The 20,643-nt window shown below is 40.1% G+C and overlaps 1 protein-coding gene across 8 annotated transcripts in view; it reads left to right on the top strand.

Annotated features, from left to right (window-relative positions):
• TFCP2 (transcription factor CP2) overlaps positions 1-20,643 on the top strand; it is a 58,705-nt gene that overhangs the window by 16,375 nt on the left and 21,687 nt on the right. The window contains exon 2 of one of the 8 annotated variants that reach the window (XM_055337060.1): positions 7,503-7,597. The exons of the other annotated variants lie outside the window; for them this stretch is intronic. Coding sequence (XP_055193035.1) covers positions 7,509-7,597 — 89 coding nt within the window. The 5' untranslated portion in view covers positions 7,503-7,508. The remainder of the gene's footprint in view (positions 1-7,502; positions 7,598-20,643) is intronic. 8 annotated transcript variants of the gene reach the window in all.

The following is a 20,643-nucleotide window of genomic DNA, read 5'->3' as shown; positions in this document are numbered from 1 at the left end:
AATCTTAGAATTGGTCTGTTGTTATTCCCTGTTCCTTTACTTTCCCTTTTCGTTTGGGTCTCTTATGATAGTGTATTTAGGGGAGATTCTTCCCATTGCCACAAAGTTTATCACTACTTCTGAAAAAGTGTTAAAAAAATGAGTAAGAATGTTTAACTCCAAATTCAGGTTACTGTTGCCTCTGGAGGTCTAGGGGAATATAATGGAAGAAAGATACAGAGGGCTTCAACTGTTAGTGCTCTGTTTCTTAAGTGGAGTAGAGTGTACACAGGTATTGGTTATACTTCTTTACCTTTTTATATGTCTGAAATACTGCATAATAAGTCTAAGGAAAAAAGTGTCCAGCACATAATTGATTGCTGGCCAGCTTTCCTCATCTTTTTAAGTTGTCCTGTTATTCATTGCCTTTTTTTAAGCGAAGCTCTGTAAGTTTTTCTTTGCTTCCTTACGTTTTTTGCTCTTTTTTTTTTTTTTTTTTGCTCTCATAATTCTTACAGAAGATGCCCTCCAATCAAACAGTATTGCCATTCCTGCCTTTTTCTACTTTGATACCTTCTTTTTTTTTTTTTTTTTTTTTTTTTTTGCACCGCCTCCTGTCCTGCCCTCCTCCTTTGTCCTTTGTCTGCCTGGTTGGTAGTCATTTCCTTTTGTAGCTGATACTTAATTCTCCTGATGTATCATCAAGCTAGAATCTAGGAGAAAAATAGATTGGGGACTTTGATTACACAAAGTACTGCTCTGATTTGCCTTTCACTGCCGGTTCATGCTTTGTGTGCATATCAAGTCTTGGTTGATTCATTCAATCACTCAGCAGATTTTTATTCATTCAACAAATATTTGGATGTCTTCTGAATGCTAGGTTTTGTACAGCTTGACTGTGTAGCTTTGAGTCTTTCCCATATGCTCTTATATCTAGTGCTATAGGATTAAAAGACAAATTGAGCAGGTTTTTGTCTTTACTTGCTTACAATTTGCTAGAGAACATAAGACCTGTAGATAAATAGGTATGATACAGGCTAGAAATTGATATGCTAAAACACTTATAAAGTGGTATAGGAGTTCAGAGCATAGAAATACTACTTCTACCTCCTGAAGGGGTATCTGAAAGAGGAGTAAGGTTTGGCCATGCAAAGATGGAGAAAGAAGATATTCAAGGCAGAGTGAGCATAGGATTAATGTAATTGCTGGATTACAGAGTTTGTGTATCTTTAAAATACAAAATAATGCTAAAATTGTTTTCCCTGGTATACTCAGAGTTTATGTGTTTACATTGTTATATATCCTAACCAATACTTTATTTTTATTTATTTTCTTTTAAATTTATTTATTTATGATAGTCACAGAGAGAGAGAGAGAGAGGCAGAGAAACAGGCAGAGGGAGAAGCAGACTCCATGCACCGGGAGCCTGATATGGGATTCGATCCCGGGTCTCCAGGATCGCGCCCTGGGCCAAAGGCAGGCGCCAAACCGCTGCGCCACCCAGGGATCCCCTAACCAATACTTTATTAAAAGATTTTATATATTTATATTAGAGAGAGGGAGAGAGAGATCACAAGCAGGGGGGAGGCGTAGAGGGAGAAGCAGATTCCCCACTGAGCAGGGAGCCTGATGTGGGACTGGATCCCAGGACCCTGGGATCATGACCTGAGCCCAAGGCAGACGCTTAACCGACTGAGCCACCCAGGCGCCCCTAGCCAATACTTTAGTCAGTGTTTTAATTTTTGTTAATCAGTGGGTATGGAATTCATTGCATTTTCCTGACTTTTTATGAATCTGAGCACCTTTTAAATGTTTACTATCCATTCATGTTTTCTCCTGAGAAGTAAGAGTTCAAGTTTTTTTGGTGGGAGGAGGGGTTGGTCCTTTTATATTAATTTATAGGAATTTTCAATATATTTTGAGTCCTCATCTTTTGTCAGTTATCTGTGTAGCCATTATTCTCCCTGTTCGTGGATTATCATTGCATTTTATGTGTCTTTGGTTCCAGGGTTCTTAATTTAGTGTATTATAACTTATGAATAAATAAAGGAAAACTTTATGACATGTGATTTTTATTTCATCTAAGAAATTTATCCCTACTAAGGCCATAGATTTATTCTATTTATTGTCTTCTAAAGGCCAGGAATTATTCTCCTATTATTGTCTTCTAAAAGTTTTACATTTTGGGGGCACCTGGGTGAGTCAGTCTGTAAAGTGTTAGACTTTTGGTTTTGGCTCAGGTTTGGCTCAGGTTTGGTTTTGGCTCAGGTTTGGCTCAGGTTTGGTTTTGGCTCAGGGGTCCTGAGATCCAGTCCCGATTGGGCTCTGTGCTCAGTATAAAGTCTGCTCAAGATTCTCTCTCCCTCTCCCTCCCCATCTGTGCCCCCCCCATTGTGTTCTTTCTCAAATAAATAAATAAATAAATAAATAAATAATCTTTTAAAAATAAAAGTTATATATTTTCATTCTTTAAGTCTTTAATCCATTTAGAATTATTTTTTTAAATTAATGATTTTTTTTCTTAATTAATGATTTTTTTATTGGGTGTTGGTAAGGATCCAATTCCATTTCTTTCCCTCCTATATAGATGTTGACTTTTTCCAACATTATTTTTTCAAAAGTCCAAACATTCTTCACTGATCAATACCAGCTGTATCATAAATGAAATTTCTATATGTGTAGGGTTGTCTTATGGGCTCTGTATTCTGTTAAATAGGTTAATTCATCTGAGTCAATTCCATGCTGTCTTAATTACTAATGCTTTGAAATAATTCTTGATATTTGACAGGGTAAATCTCTAATCTTTTTTTTTTTAAAGATTTTATTTATTCATGAGAAACAGAGAGAGAGAGAGAGAGAGAGAGAGAGAGACAGGCAGAGGGAGAAAAAGGCTCCATGTGAGGAGCCTGATGCAGGACTCAATCCCAGGACCCCAGGATCACAACCTGAGCCAAAGGCAGATGCTCAACCACTGAGCCACCCAGGTGTCCCTAAATCTCTAATCTTGTTCTTAAGAGTGTCTTGCCCCAGGGGATCTGACTCTTGGTTTCTGCTCAGGTCATGATCTCAGGGTTGTTCAACTGAGCCTTACGTTGGCCTCTGTGCTCAGCTCTGAATCTGCTTGTCTTTCTCCTGCTCCCCCTATTCCACTTGTATGCATGTGTGCTCTCTCCCTCAAATAAATCTTAAAAAAAAAAAAAATCTTGGCTCTTCTTGACTTTGCTCATTGGTACAAATTTTAGCATTAACTTATCAAATTGAATCTATTGAAATACTGATTGGAATTTATTTTTTTTTAATTTTTATTTATTTATGATAGAGAGAGAGAGAGAGAGAGAGGCAGAGACACAGTCAGAGGGAGAAGCAGGCTCCATGCACCGGGAGCCCAATGTGGGACTCGATCCCGGGTCTCCAGGATCGGGCCCTGGGCCAAAGGCAGGCACCAAACTGCTGTGCCACCCAGGGATCCCCCTGATTGGAATTTAATCTATAGATCAATTTGGGAAAAATTTACATCTTTATGATATTCACTCTTTCAGTTCTTGAACATGATATAGCACTCTGTTTAGGTTTTATCTGAATATCTTTTGAATTTGTCTCCTTTGTCTTCCTACTTTCATTGCTGATTCAGATTCTTATTTCTTACTTGAACTATTGCATTAATTTTGGACTGATCTCCATATCCTTAGTCTCCTTTTTGTAAGAGGCAGCCCACCATACTGAGCTCTGGAACTAGACTTAGAATTTATATTCTGGTTCCATTAGAATTGGGCAAGTCACTTAACCTCTCTTGCTTTAAAAATAGTACTTACCTCATGGGGTTGTTATGAAGATTAAATGAGTTAATATATGTAAATAATTAGGACAGTGTCAGCCAAACAGTAAACGTTCAATAAATGCTAGCTATTGTTACTATAAATTACAATAAATGCTCTGGTTTAAATTCTAGTAGTTTAGGGATACCTGGGTGGCTCATTGGGTTAAGCATCTTTCGCTTAGGTCCTGATCCTAGGGTCCTGGGTCGAGCCCCACGTTGGGATCCCTGCTCACCGGGGAGCTTGCTTCTGCCTCTCCCTCTGCCACTCCCCCTGCTTGCACTCTCTTTCTGTCAAATAAGTAAATGCAATCTTTAAAAAATAAAAGATTAAAAAAATTTTAAGTAAGGTGCCTTGCTGGTTTAGTTGGCAGAGCATGGGATGCTTGATCTCAGGGTTGTGAGTTCAAGTCTCACATTAGGTGTAGAGCCTATTTAATTAAATAAATTTAAAAAAATAAAAGTTAAAAAGTTTTTAAGTAATCTTTGCACCCAACGTGGGGCTCAACCTTAACCCAGAGCTCAAGAGTCTCATGTTCTACGGACTGAACTAGCCAGGTGCACATAGTTTGAGCATTTTTTTTTAAAGATTTTATTTATTTATTCATGAGAGACAGAGAGAGAGAGAGAGAGAGAGAGAGAGAGGCAGAGACACAGGGAGAGGGAAAAGCAGGCTCCATGCAGGGAGCCTGACATGAGACTCGATCCCGGGTCTCCAGGATCAGGCCCTGGGCCGAAGGCAGCACTAAACTGCTAAGCTACCCAGGCTGCCCAGTTTGAGCATTTTGATGGATCATATTGCCATCCAATACAAGGGTGGGGAACATGGCAGGGAGGTAGGCTGGGCAGGAAAATCAAGAGTTCTCCTTTGAATCCAGTCCATTTGATATCCCTGAGAGGCATCAAGGAGGCAAAATTATGTATGTGTTTAAATATATTTAAATCTGGAATTCGGAATAGGAGTCTGGACCTAGTAGATGTGTTTGGGAGTCATCAGAATAAGGTGATTTTTAAATGTCTGAGAATTAATGAGATCATCTGGGAGTACAGAAAGAGAATACCAAAACCAATTCCTGAGATTTTGTAGAAGAGGGGTTGCCACAAGGGAATTGGAGAGATGCTTTGGGTGAGGTGGGAAGAAAATCAGGAAAACATGTTCAGAGGCCAGTTAGGAGAGTGTTTCCATGGAAAGGTGAAGTGAAAGCCTAACTGTCATGGTTCCAGGAATGAATCAGGGATGAGGAAGTAGATACTATGTATATAGAGACTTTTATTTACAGAAGGTACAGAGAAGTATAGCAGTAGTTGAAGGAGATGTAGAAGGACTTTTTTTTAGAGGAGATGCTCAAACATAATTACATTGGCTATATTCTAGTAGAGGGAGATTGATGGTATATGCTTTGGGACAATCAAAGGAATAAAGTTCTTGGTAATTGAGAATGGATAGATTCCAAGTCCATGGGTAAGGACCAATGTTTCCTAGAAGGACTTTGCCTTCATTGTATTAGGAGCAAAAGGTAGGTAGGTTTGTAGGTTTGATAGTGGAAGATGCCTAAAAGTGTTGTATGACAAATTTAACTAGTCGTATTGGGTGTGGAGAGGCAACTGCAAGTAGCATGGAAATACTTAGGAGTTCTTTACAGGGGTTATAGGTAGCCAAGTACTTGGTGCAGTTTTGATAATAAATGATAGCATTTTCTGGACTGTTTGTCCACAGTATAACCCAATCATGTTTGTTGGATAGCCTAATTATATAAAGATCCAGATTTTCTTTTTTTTTTAAGATTTTATTTATTCATGAGAGACAGCGAGAGAGAGAGAGAGAGAGAGAGAGAGAGAGAGAGGAAGAGGGGGGGGGCAGAGACATAGGCAGAGGGAGAAGCAGGATTCCTACAGGGAGCCTAATGCAGGATTGGATCCCAGGACCCCGGGATCACGACCTGAGCCAAAGGCAGGTGCTCAGCCACTTAGCCACCCAGGCGCCCCAAGACCCAGATTTTCTAATGGGTATATTATTATTATTTTAATTATTTATTTAAACAGTATTTATTGAGTACCCACTATGGTCAGGTCTTGTTGATACTAGGGTGACAAGACAAATGAGGTCTTGGCACTCTTGGAGCTTGCATTTTTATGAAAGAGTAGATAGACAAGGAAATTTCAGAAAGAAGTGCCATGATGAAAATATGTAGGATCTACTTTAGTATGTAGAGTGGTCAGGAATGTCTCTTTGTAGACATGACAGCTTAGCAGGGACCTGAATGATGAAAAAGAACCAGCCAGACAAAAATCTGAAATTTAGCTTCTGGGCATGGGAGTTCATTATTGCAAAAGCTTTGAGTCCTTTTAGTGAACTCAGTTAATTGATACTATCATTCTCTTAGTATGAATCGAACAAATAGCTACATGGAAGTGTTGGAGCACACCATCTCTAGAAATATCTTTAGAGCATTGAACAGAAGCTTTTGATTGTGTTTTTTCCTCAGGAATGTTTTTGTTTTGTTTTGTTTTAGTGAGAAAGGGAGGCAGAGAGGGGGAGAGTCTTAAGCAGGCTCCACACCACCCCCACTCTCCACATGCGCTGCCACCCCCACCCCACCCCCCAGGGCTGGATCTCATCACCTGAGATCTAGACCTGAGCTGAAATCAAGAGTCAGATGCTTAATGGACTGAGCCACCAGGCACCTTCCTTCAGGAATGTTTTGAACAGGTGCTGCTTTATGCCAGTCTTTGAGTAATAAAAAAGGACAAAATTTGGATAAAATTTGTTTACTGTTTTCCCACGGCCTGAAACAGTGCCAACCAGGCACATAAGTGCAAAGTAAGTATTTATTGAGTGAATGGATGCATAAACTTGAATTTATATCTGCTCTTCACTAGCTGCATAACCTTGGGCAAAATTTTAACATCTCATATTACTTGAGTCTCAGTTTCTACAAATGGCAGATGAGGAGGGGGACACTGTTCCTTCTGCCCCACAGCACTATTACGTGGGTTAAATGTGAATTTATATGTAAAAAATCTGTGGTAGTAGTTGAGTTGGGAGTGAAGGAGCATAAGGGAAAACAATTGCAGTTTGTTGGCTGGAACTTCTGAAAGGGGAACAGAGATGTGGGACATGTAATGAGAGATGAGGTGTGAAAAGGTAAGCTGGGTCCACTTTGAAAGACCTTAGGAGCTCAGCTGAGAAATTAGTACCTTGACATGATTTCCCTGGGAAGTCATGAAAAGTTGTAAACAGAGTAATGACATTTTAAATTTACATTTTTAAAGGTTACTCTGACTGAAGATTGGAGGATAATGATAAGAAGCTAGTTATCATTCCTGAGAAGGGTTGAAGCTTAGTGAACTGCTATCTTCTGCTCTGCATATCCTTAGAAATGCAAATCATTTCTTCTATTTACTATCTATAAAAGAAAGGTAGCAAATAACAGTTCTGCTTTGATTACATCATCAGGCCTAATTTGAGATACCTCCTGGGAGTGTGTTGGCCATTTTAGAAGACTTGGCTTTCATCAAACATATGGTCTGAAGGAAGAGCAATTTTCATAAGTCCTACCACTGTGAGCGTGAAGGGGAGGGCGATAGCTAAAGCCTTTTTAAACATTTCATAGGACTAATGCTCTGGGAGTTTTAGGATTTTTCCCAAATGTCATTAGCAGTTAAAAGCCTTAAAAAAACAAAAATCTTTGCTTGTCTTTCACTGCAGGGAGGAATGGAAGATCTGGGAGATTTGGGGGCTTTGAAGCTAGGCTTGGTAGTGGGATGGAATGAGCAAAGCGGAAGAACTCCAAAGGATAGGTGGTGAGTGATACTTACCCATTAAGAGGGAGGGAAGCTGAACTGGAGGGAAAAAAAAACAAAACAAAACAACTGGTAGACATGTGGACCTAAAAAGAAGCTTTGAGGCTCAGCACCATAAGTGTGGTTTCCCTTGTTGTTTTCCCATGTAGGTCATACTGTGATAGTAATCAGATTTTGAATACTGAAATGGGAGTTCCACTTTATCAAAATTGTCAGTCTTGGAATAAATAACCCATGAATATTGTTGCAGGTTGCCACTCATTACTTAATGGGAAGAGTCAGTAATTCCAAATTTAATAAAAGAGATGGGTATTAATGATGCCACAGGTGATGTTTTCAATTAGCAGTGTTTTAATGAGATTTATAGGCTGCTAAGAGCTAATCCTGTAATGTAGGAAAAAAACTGAGAAAGCAGGCCTATATCTGGCAAATCTCCTGAGATAGGGCTTTGCTGATTCAGATTTCTTTTTTTTTTATTCAGATTTCTTTGATTAAACTTTTAATATCTTACAAGTTTTCTGGAAGTAGATTTGTATCTGACATTGGTCAGATACTTTTCAGCTTCCAAAATAAGGCTTGCAGACAAGTTTGAAGTGAGAACTTTTTAGTGATTTTCTAGGCTAAGGGAAAATAAAAAGCACATTGCTTGTAGAAGTAAAGAAGTAGTAAATGGCAAATAATTCAGCAGAATAGAAATGAGGAAGATTCAGAGACTAGGTGGGGGAAGAGATATTAGCTTCATTTTGGAGTAAACTTTGAAATCTACATAGTGAACAACAACTTTCAAACCACTGGTCTCTCATAAACTGTGCTGAAGAAATAGAATGGTTTATATCCCTAATACGTACTTCTTAAAGTGCTTAAGGAACATTAAGCCCACTATTGAGATCTGGAAAAAAGTTCTAGAAATACTATTTCTAAAGAAAGACTTATCAGATGACCCATATCTGTATCCGGGGCAGTTTTAGCATAAAATCCAGATGTGGTGTTTTTAACTGTTGCTCACTTGGCATTTTAATGTCCTACTCACTGGACAGTCTGCATTCCAGGTTTGAAGTTGGAAGGGAGTAGTGGAGTTAAGCTACTTAGGGCAGAGTTGTATAAAACACCTGCTAGAGATATACTAAAGCCTTTTTGAGTTATATCATTTTTGCTCTAAATTTTAAAATAATTCATTTATGCTTACTTGAGTGTGTGTAATACTGTAAGGACAATGAACTGGAATGCAGGAAAATAATAGGTATTTGTAGAATAATGCAGTATGATTTATTGCTGTGCAGAGATAAACATTTAGACAATGATGCTATACTTTATAAGGGGACCTCATCCATAACCTGATGATTGCTTTGTCATCCTGCCACCTAAAATAGGGCTCAAAGACTATTTGCTGAATATATGGAAATTAAAAAAAGATTAAAGAGATTTATAGATTCAGTGTCAAGCTGAGTATTTTCCCGCTAGTAGTTGGATTTGGTGATAGATATGCATAGACCTGAAGAAACAACCTTTCCTTTAGAGGTGATGTTTCAAGATGGCTCACTGAGAACCTCTAAAATCAGATTTTGGTATAGAGGGATCCCTGGGTGGCGCAGCGGTTTGGCGCCTGCCTTTGACCAGGGTGTGATCCTGGAGACCCGGGATCTAATCCCACGTCGGGCTCCCGGTGCATGGAACCTGCTTCTCCCTCTGCCTGTGTCTCTGCCTCTCTCTCTCTCTCTCTGTGTGACCATCATAAATAAATAAAAATTAAAAAAAAAGATTTTGGTATAGAGAGGTGGTCATCTTATATGACATAGAGATCAAACCCATTACATTGGCTTATTAAGACATAGCGTGCATGCACACTCACACACATACACACACACAAAAGACATAGCACCAAGTAATTACGCTCACCATCCATCCCTCCCCCTCCTTGCTTCTGATTTAATTGGCACAGGATATGGCCTGGAAAGAAGTTCTGACCACTCTTCTCAGGCCCACCATTAATTGTTATTATGTTGTTGAGGTTAACAGCCACTGATATTTATATACCATTTATACAGATCTGACTGCTATTATTTAGTAATTCAGTCTACGAGTTACAGCAGAAGATGACTTAAAAACAATTTTACTTCCAAATATTTTCCAATTTAAAAAGCAGGATTGGGATTGCAATTTTCAACCCAGTCGTCAGTGCGAACATACTGGCCTTTAGATTTAGCAGTGCTCTTCATTGCTTTGCAGTGGAGAGTTATGTGCTGTATGAGTTTAAAAATGAGAGAGCCAAAAGGGAGCTGATAAGAATGAGTGGAGGAAGAGTCACTTTTTTTCTTTTTTAAAAATTATTATTTTTTTTAAATTTAATTTCAATTTGCCAACATATAGTATAACACCAAGTGCTCATCATATGTACCCTCCTTAATGCCTGTCACCTTCTCTTCAGCAACCCTCAGTTTGTTTCCCAGGGTTAAGAGTCTCTCATGGTTTGTCTTCCTCCATGATTTTTCCCCATTCAGTTTCCCCTCCCTTCCCTTGTGGCCCCTTCCACTATTTCTTATATTCCAAATATGAGTGAAACCATATGATAATTGTCTTTCCTCGATTGACTTATTTCACTCAGCATTATATCCTCCAGTTCCGTCTACATTAATATAAATGTTAGGTATTCATCCTCTCTGATGGCTGAGTAATATTCCATTGTATCCATACACCACATCTTCTTTATCCAGTCATCTGTCAAAAAACATCTCAGCTCCTTCCACAGTTTGGCTCCTATGGACATTGCGGCTATGAACATTGGAGTGCAGGTGTCCCTTTGTTTCACCACATTTGTATCTTTGGAGTAAATATCCAGTAGTGCAATTGCTGGGTCATAGGGAAGAGTCACATTTCTGTTGAGTATCATCTGTGTTTACTCTCTATGTGAGTCTATATTTGTTTAATTATCTGTTAAAGTAGATAATATCCTTAAATAGGATATTTAATTAATATTCTTAAATAGCTAAATGACATTATGATCTGGAAGAGTTGTCTTTTATTGTGTACTTTAGAAAAAATTTTTTTTTGTTTTTTTTTTAAGATTTTGTTTATTTGGGATCCCTGGGTGGCGCAGCGGTTGGGCGCCTGCCTTTGGCCCAGGGCGCGATCCTGGAGACCCGGGATCTAATCCCACGTCGGGCTCTCGGTGCATGGAGCCTGCTTCTCCCTCTGCCTGTGTCTCTGCCTCTCTCACTCTCTCTCACTCTCTCTCTGTGACTATCATAAATAAAAGTTAAAAAAAAAAGATAAAAAAAAGATTTTGTTTATTTATTTGAGAGAGAGCACATAAACCATGGTGGGGAAGTGGCAGGGACGTGGCAGGGATGGGCAGAGAGAGAGAAACACAACCAGCTGAGCAGGGAACGCAACTCAGGGCTTGATCCCATGACCTAAAGGCAGACATTTAACCCACTGAGCCATCAGCCCCATTGTTAGTTTTTTGAGTACTGATAAAGGGACTGTAAATAAACTTGATTTAATTCAGTCCAAAGTTTTAAGGGAAAGATACTCTGGTTGTGATCAACGCTTTAAAAATGAAGTAAAAAGGAAAATACCAAATTGGGCAGCCCGGGTGACTCAGCGGTTTAGCACTGCCTTCAGTCCAGGGTGTGATCCTGGAGACCTGGGATCGAGTCCCACATCGGGCTCCCTGCATGGAGCGTGCTTCTCCCTGTGCCTGTGTCTCTGCTTCTCTCTCTTTCTCTGTGTCTCTCATGAATAAATAAATAAAATCTTAAAAATAAAAAGAAAATACCAAATTAATAAGTATTGTTTTATGAAATTTGTTTCAGTTCTGTAGACACATATACTGGGTCTTTTTTTTTTTTTTTTAAGATTTTATTCATTTATTCAAGAGAGTCAGAGAGAGGCAGAGCCAGAGACATAGGCAGAGGGAGAAGCAGGCTCCGTGCAGGGAGCCCGATGCAGGACTCAATCCTGGGATGCCGGTATCACAGCCTGAGCCAAAGGCAGATGTTCAACTACTAAGCCACCCACGTGTCCCTGTACTGGGTCTTAATATAAAAATAACTTACTTGGGGCACCTGAGTGGCACAATTGGTTAAGTGTCCGACTCTTGATTTTGGCTCAAGTCATGATCTCAGGGTCATGAGATCCAGCCCCATGTCAGGCCTGCTTAAGATTCTCTCTTCTTCTCCCTCTGTGCCACCCCTCCCCCCATGACTTACCTAATGTAAATGGTATTCAGAAAAATTTGAAAGCCATAAGACTAAAGCATGTGAAAAAGATGGAGGGAAAGAGGTGATTGTCCTATCATTCTCTTAATGGGGCCAGACTGATAACTGCACATTTATATTTCTTTCTTTTTCTCATACTGTCTCTCACACTTTGTTTTTTTACCCAGTTGCTTATTCTTTGGATCTGACCATATTGTTCAAATTCTTTACCAGAAGAGTGAAAATAAGTGTTTCATTGGCAGTGTAGTTTTTATGGCATTAATTTTATTTATTTATCTATCTATTTATTTATCTATTTATTTACTTATTTTAATTTTAATTTTATTTATTTATTATTTAAATATTTAAAATTTGAGTATAATTGATATACCATAGTATATTAGTTTCAGGTGGGCAACACGATGACTCAACTTCTCTATATGTTTATACTGTGCTCACCACAAGTGTAGCTGCCATCTGTTCACCATACAGTGCTAATACAACATTATTGAATGTATTCCCTATGCTGTGCCTTTTATTCCTGTGACTTATTCATTCCATAACTGGATGCCTGTATCTACCATTCCCCTTCACCCATTTTGACCATCCTTTGCTCCCTCCTTCCCTCTGTCAACCATCAGGTTGTTCTCTCTAGGTCTGATTCTGCTTTTTGTTTATTCATTTGTTTTTTAGATTCCAGGTATATGTGAAGTCATATGGTATTAGTCTTTCTCAGGCTGACTTATTTCACTTAGCATAATACCTTCTAGGTCCATCCATATTGTCACAAATGGTAAGATCTCATCCCTTTTGATGACTGCATAATATTCCATCATGTCTGTGTACCACCTCTTCCTTATCCATTCATCTATCGATAGACACTTAGGTTGCTTTCTTGGGTATTGTAAATACTGCAATATACACAGGGGTGCACATATCTTTTCAAATCAGTGTTTTAGTTTTCTTTGGGTAAATACCTAGTACTGGAATTATTGGATTGTTTTATTTTTTTATTTTTATTTTTTAAAGATTTTATTTATTTATTCATGAGAGACAGAGAGAGAGAGAGGCAGAGACACAGGCAGAGGGAGAAGCAGGCTCCATGCAAGGAGCCCAATGTGGGACTTGACTTGATCCTGGGTCTCCAGGATCACACCCTCGGCTGCAGGCAGCACTAAACCACTGTGCCACCGGGGCTGCCCTATTGGATTGTTTTAAAAGGTAATTTAAGTGATTGGAGTTGTCATACTGTATTCTGAGATGGTTGTGTGATATGTTGTTTATTTTTCCTGAAATACCATATAGTGCCTTTTGGAATGTACCTTTTTTCCCTGTGTGTGTGAGTTTTTTAATATTTCTTTTCTTTTTTAAAGATTTTATTCATTTATTCATGAGAGACAGAGAGAGGCAGAGATTTAGGCAGAGGGAAAAGCAGGCTCCCTGTGGGAAACCTGCTGCAGGATTCAATTCCGGAACCCTGAGACCATGCCCTGAGCTGAAGCCAGACACTCAACCACTGAGCCACCCAGTCGTCCCTAATATTTCTTCTAAATAAGTATGATTTAATATCTTTATGTATTCACCACAACTATAAGTTTGGCTATAAAGAATTCTTTTTTTTTTTTTTTTTAGATTTTATTTATTTGAGAGAGAGCTCGCACAGCAGGGGGAAGGGCAGAGGAAGAGGGAAAGGGAGAAACAGGCTCCCCACTGAGTGCAGAGCTCTACAAAGGGTTCAGTCCCAGGACCCTGGGATCAAAACCTGAGCTGACTGATCAGACACTTAGCTGACTGAGCCACCCAGGTGCTCTAAGAATTCTTTAAAAACATTGGAACAGGGCAGCCCCGGTGGCGCAGCGGTTTAGCGCAGTGGTTTAGCGCTGCCTGCAGCCCAGGATGTGATCCTGGAGACCTGGGATCGAGTCCCACATTGGGCTCCTTGCATGGAGCCTGCTTCTCTCTCTGCCTGTGTCTCTGCCTCTCTCTCTCTCTCTCTGTGTGTGTTTCTCATGAATAAACAAACAAACAAATAAATAAATCTTTAAAAAAATAAATAAATAAAAACATTGGAACAGGAACTATTCCTCTTACTACTTAACAGACCACCCCCAAAATGTAGTCGCTTAAAACAACAATTTATGATTTCTCATGAATCTGCGTATTGATCTGCTTCATGTGGTGTCAGGTGAGGATGCAGTCATCTGGGGACCTGGGCTGAAACATCCATGGTGGCTCACTCATGTGTCTAATGTTGGGGCTGTGCTGGGACACTGGGCTGGCTGGCTGTCTCTTTCCACATAGCCTTAAGGCCTCTCCCTCTGCACTTAGCCAGCCACTCCATATGGTCTCTCCAGCAGGGTAGCCAGATTTCTTACCTGGCGATTTAAGGTTCCTCAAAACACAAACGTGAAAGCTAACTATCCATCTTAAAGATCATTCCCGGGATGCCTGGGTGGTTAAGCTCAGTCGGTTAGGTGTCCGACTCTTGTTGGTTTCTGCTCGGGTCGTGATCTCACAGTCATGAGATCCAGCCCTCAGTCTGGCTCCACGCTCAGTGTGGTGTTTGCCTGAGATTCTTTCTCCCTCTCCTTCTGTCCTGACCATCCCCACCCCCGCCTGTGTATGTGTGCCTGCGCTCTCAAAATACATCTTTTTAAAAAAGTTCTTTCTCGTCCACACCCTCTGCCCCCTCCCCATTAGAAGAAAACCAACAACAAAAAAACAAGGCCACATTTGAATCATCTAGATTTCATTTATTTTCCTTTTTCCCCCAACCTCTTTGTTTAGCATTTGCTCTTCCATAGGTAGGAAGTGTCTAGCAACTATTTAGGTGCAAGTTAAGCATAAATGGAAAAGAACTTAGTAAATTGAAATGGGAGGAGAAGTGAGTACAGGATGGGGAATAGATGATGTCATAAACTGCATTAAAAAATCGTAAGAACTAAAAAGATGTGCCATTCATTGCCTATTACTGAAACATGGAAGACCGAAGGAAGGGGAAATAAAAGAATAAAACAGGAAAGTAATTTTATTAAAAAAAAATTGATATGTAGTTTTTAGTAGGTACTCAATAAATTTGAATGAATGATTGAAGTTTTCTTTTTAAAAAGGGAGTTACCAGTACCTCAGGACACTTGTATTCCACTTACTCAGCTAGTTTATACATAGTTTAGCAGCATGTATTCTTTTTTTTTTTAGACTTTTTAAAAAAGATTTTATTTATTTATTCATGGGACAGAGAGAGAAAGAGAGAGGCAGAGACAAAGGCAGAGGGAGAAGCAGGCTCCATGCAAGGAGCCTGATGTGGGACTCGATCCCGGGTCTCCAGGATCAGGCTCTGGGCTGCAGGCAGCGCTAAACTGCTGAGCCACCTGGGCTGCCCCTTTTTTAGATTTTTTAAAAAATTTATTTATTCATGAGAGCCAGAGACACAGGCAGAGGGAGAAGCAGGCTCCCAACAGGGAACCCGATGCAGGACTGGATCCCAGGACCCAGGGGTCATGCCCCGAGCCAAAGGCAGATGTCCAACTGCTGAGCCACCCAGGCGTCCCTAGCAGAATGTATTCTGAGAGCACAGTTCATTAAAATCACCTTTGGCTAAATAAGATGTAGAGTTTTTCTAAGAATTAAAAACCTTTTTATGTTTTGATATTAACTGAGAATACTGTTTTTAGAAATTGTGTTAGAGAAAACTACAGTGATGAGTCTTTTGGATTTGGTATACAGAAAGTTTTGCATGCCTAGATGTTGTTCATGCCTTTATTATGATTTGGTTAGTCCTTGTTTTGTCATGGCAAATACACAAAGGTCAAAATGAAATTTTAAAAAAGCATAGACAGGTTTACAAGCCGTTTGGTCTCGCCAATAATATATAGGCTTGTATAGTTATCGTTTGCCTGCCACCTTCTATAGCAGATGCTGTAGAATATACTTTTGACTATAATCACAAGGAAATGGTGATATTTCCTGCCTACTAGAGGCTACTGTATACCAATTAGTACTTCCTAATAATATGTAGGATCCTTAGGATTATCCCAGTGCAGTTTCAAAGACCCGAACAGACTCAAAACATTAATTCTTTTTAGAATAATAAAATTATAGAGTTGATTTGGGGGGCATATTTTATTTTTTATTTATTTAATTTTTTAAAGACTTTATTTATTCATGAGAGAGAGATACAGAGTGAGGCAGAGACGCAGGCAGAGGGAGAAGCAGGCTCCATGCAGGGAGCCTGATGCGGGACTCGACCCCAGGACCCCGGGATCATACCCTGACCCAAAGGCAGATGCTCAACCCCTGAGCCACCCAGGCGCCACAGAGGGCATTTTTTAAAGGTCACCTTGCCCAATCCTGAACTGATAATTAATTCTCTTTATGGAGCAGACCAAACAAGACTTTGCTTCAGACAAACATCCTCATTTCCTTCACTTACTCTTCAAATGGCATGACTCTAGGTCCCCTCACTTATTCTTTTCTTAGATTTTTAAAGTCCTCTTTCTTTTTTTAAAGATTTTACTTTTATTTCTGAGAGAGGGAGAGAGCAGGGGGAAGAACAGAGGGAGAAGGACAAGCAGGTTCCGTGCTAAGTGCAGAGCTCATTGTGGGGCTTGATCCCACAATCCTGAGATCATGACCTGACATGAAACCAAGAGTCAAATGTTTGATGAGCCACTGAGGCACCCCTTAAAGTATTCTTTTTAAAGTTCCACACTCAGAACTAAGCCCAGTGCTCAAGCGTAGTCTGATTTGCATAGAGAAGAATGTCATTTCCCTTATCAGACTTTGTTTTTAATGAAACCTACTATCAGCATTTTTGGCTGCCATTGTTATACCTTTGTCTCATTGAAATAGATTTTTTTAAAAGATTTTATTTATTTATTCATTAGAGTCACAAACAGAGAAGGAGAGACACAAGCAGAGGGAGAAGCAGGCTCTATGCAGGGAGCCTGACACAGGACTCGATCCTAGCACCCCGGGATCACGCCCTGAGCCAAAGGCAGACGCTCAACCCCTGAGCCACCCAGGTGTCCCTGAAATAGAGTTTTTAAACCCCTAGTCTATCTCACATGTATTGGGACATTTTGCTGTTTTTTAGTTCTAAGTGCGTGATGTTATATTTATCCTTATTAAATCTTACCTCCTGTTCCAACCAATTAGGATTACTTTATTTTTTTTTAAGATTTTATTTTTATTTATTTATGAGAGCCAGAGAGAGAGAGAGAAAGAGAGAGAGAGAGAGAGAGGCAGAGACACAGGCAGAGGGAGAAGCAGTCTCCATGCCAGGAGCCCGACGCGGGACTCAGTCCTGGGACTTCAGGATCATGCCCTGGGCCGAAGGTGCCAAACCACTGAGCCACCCAGGGATCCCCCAATTAGGATTACTTTAAAAGTTGATTCTATCATACAGGATATTTGCTTTCTCATCCTATCATTTATATATTCGGCCATCATCCTCTTTAATGTCCTTATTCAAGTCATTTTATTTTTAAATTTTATTTATTTCAAGATTTTATTTACCTGAGAGGGGGAGTAGGAGGGAGGAACAGAAGGAGAAGGAGAAGGAGAAGCAGACCCCCAGCTGATCAGGGTGCCAGACTCAGGCTCAATCCCAGGACTCCTGGATCATGACCTGAGTCAAAGGCAGATACTTAACTAACTGAGCCACCCAGGCGCCCCATCCAAGTTATTTTAAAAAATGTTGCAGAGGACAGATTCCTTTGGGGTCCTGTGCCATACTACTAAACTTTCTAGACTTATTTGCACTCTTTAGGTATGGTTGTGTAGTGATCTATGAAGCCACTTAACTATTACAAAATTCATGTTTTTCACCTCGAAAATCCAGAAATATTTATGTTTACATTATTCCTTCGTCACACTATATTAAGAAAAGGAAAATGAGTTAGTTTGGTTATGGTTCCTAGTGATCCCTGTGTCCTTCCCAAATACAATTAATATGTTAGTGTATTGGGATGCCTGCGTGGCTCAGCGGTTGAGCATCTGCCTTTGGTCCAGGGTGTGATCCTGGAATCCCAGGATCTACTCCTGCATCGGGCTCCCTGCATGGAGCCTGCTTCTTTTCTGCCTATGTCTCTGCCTCTGTCTCTGGGTCTCTTATGAATAAATAAATAAAATCTTTAAAAAATATAATTATTAGTAATATGCTATTTACATCAAAGGGTAGACCTGTGCTGCCTTTATACTTTTTATTTTTTAAGATTTTATTTATTTATTTGACAGAGAGAGGGAATGAGTGCATATGCACAAGCAGGGCGAGCAATAGAGGGAGAAGGAGAAGCAGGCTCTCCACTGAGCTGGAAGCCTGATGCAGGGCTGGATCACAGGACCCTGGGACCATGACCTGAGCTGAAGGCAGACACTTAACCGACTGAGACACTTAGGCAGCCCTTCTTCATACTTTTTAAGTCTCAGCACATTCTGGGCTTCAGCTCCAGCTTCTTATATATATCAATGCCATTTTTTAAAGTTTCTTTCTGGGGATCCCTGGGTGGCGCAGCGGTTTGGCGCCTGCCTTTGGCCCAGGGCGCGATCCTGGAGACCTGGGATCGAATCCCACATCAGGCTCCCGGTGCATGGAGCCTGCTTCTCCCTCTGCTTGTGTCTCTGCCTCTCTCTCTGTGTGACTATCATAAATAAAAAATAAATAAATAAATAGTTTCTTTCCTTTTATGTATATTTTTCTTGAGCGTGTACTTTAAATTCTGAGCTGATGGTGAGCTTTCCTTTTAGCTTCAGCCTCTTTAGGTACCTCCCCTCTTTTTTCTATCTCAGATAATGTGAGATTAGCAAAATTTCATCTTTAAGATCCTCAATCCTGTTGTCTCTCCTTTTATTATCTCGGGCCATGGGCTTGGGTCCTGTTGTCACTGTTTTCTGAAGCCTGTTCTCTAAGAGATTAGGAACCACCTCTGGCTGTGTTCTTTATTCTTTTTACCTGTCTGGCTTGGCTACTTCCTTTTCAGGCTCCCACCACTTCCTCTTTCTGATCGGTTCTTCGTCAAATTCAGTTCAGAATTAAAATTCCACTCATTTCTCCTGCCTTCTGGGTGATAGAATAATTAGCAAGGCAGTTTTTTTAAAAAAGAGTTTTTATCTATTTATGAGGGAGAGCGTGTGCACAGGAGCAGGGGGAGTGGCAGAGAAAGAGGGAGAAGCAGACTCCTGGAACAGACAGCCCGATGCAGAGTCCTGGGGTCATGACCCAAGCTGAAGGCAGATGTTTAACCAACTGAGCCACCCAGGCGCCCCAAGGCAATTTTTAAAAAAAGATGTATTTATTTATAGATTTATTTATTTATAATTTATTGTTATTTATCTAAATATATTTATTTTAGAGAGCCTCAGGAGGCTCTTTGTGGGGAAAGGAGGGAGAAAAGCAGAGAAGCAGACTCCTTGCTGAACCCAATATAGGGCTCAGTCTTACAATCCTGAGATCATGACCTGAGCCAAAATAAAAAATCAGCTGCTTAATTGACTAAGCCACCTAGACACCCTGAAGGCAGTTTTTTTAGAGGGGAGGGTAGAGGAGGGGTTGGAGAGGGAGAGAGAGAATCCCAAGCAGGCTCCATACCCAGTGCGGAGGGGGGCTTAGTCTCACAACCCTGAGATCATGACCTCAACTGAAGCCAAGAGTCAGACACTTAACTAACTGAGCCATCCAGGCACCCTAGCAAGACAATTTTTAGTTTTTTTATTATTGTTCTTTTTTTAAAGATTCTATTTATTTATTCATGAGAGACACAGAGAGAGAGGCAGAGACACAGGCAGAGGGAGAAGCAGGCTTCTCACAGGGAGCCTAATGTGGGACTCTATCCCCAGTTTAGAATCACGCCCTGAGCCACCCAGGCATCCCAACAAATTTTAAATTATTATATATGGTGCTTTTTAGTTGAATGAGATTCTTCAATTTATTACTTTTTGTGACAGAGGGCTCCTACCAGAAAGTACTCTTATTTTACCATTACTCAGTAGTAAGGACATTTCACTGGCTTTGTGTTGAAACTTGCAGGACCATCTCTTCTTACCAGGTCTCCCTGGTCTGCCCTTCTAACCTTCCCACAAATCTTCCCAAAGCAAGAGAGGAAATTATGCTGCTTTCCTCTCTTTTTTCAAGGTGTTCTGACTGGTTATTTACTGGATTTTTTTTCTTTTGAAGTTGACCTTAGAGTAGAATGTAGCTTCTCTAGTTCTTGCCCTTTCACCCTGGGACTGACATAGGGGTATTGATGTGTTTTGTTTCAGGTGTTTTCTTTTCATCCTGGTGGAGCTAAATGAGGGCATAAATGAGGGAAGTAAGAAGTTCAGGACTTCATATTATGCCAAGTTAGGTTGTCCATAGCATCAAAGAAAACGGAAACTATCTATTTGCTTCTCTTATGCAAGGTAGAGCTCATCAAACCTTTCCCTCTCCCTTCTTGGGCTCTCTAAGAAAGGGCATTCAGCAGATGGTAGGCCTGAGGAAAATGTTAAGTAAATTCGTACTTAGTTGTGAATTGGTACAGACCTTTCAGAGGCTGCCGTATCTCAGAAGAGTGATTTATGGCTCAGGAGACCATGAAGCGGCTCTTTACGGAATCCCAGTTATGTACAGGAAAGATCACTCCTGATTATGCTATTGTTCCTCTGTTACCTTCACTCAGATGCTTTCTGGTGTTTCCATTCATGGTGTGAATTTACACTTGGCGATGCACATTTTTAACATATACTCAACTTATCTTTTTATCAGGTGAGATTTCTGTACCTTAGTTTTATTTAATTAATTAATTTATTTATTTATTAAATTTATGATAGTCAGAGAGAGAGAGAGAGAGAGAGAGGCAGAGACATAGGCAG

Source organism: Nyctereutes procyonoides, unplaced genomic scaffold (assembly GCF_905146905.1).
Source record: "Nyctereutes procyonoides isolate TBG_1078 unplaced genomic scaffold, NYPRO_anot_genome, whole genome shotgun sequence".
Classification (NCBI taxonomy): Eukaryota; Metazoa; Chordata; class Mammalia; order Carnivora; family Canidae; genus Nyctereutes; species Nyctereutes procyonoides.
This window is presented reverse-complemented; position numbering and strand designations above follow the sequence as displayed.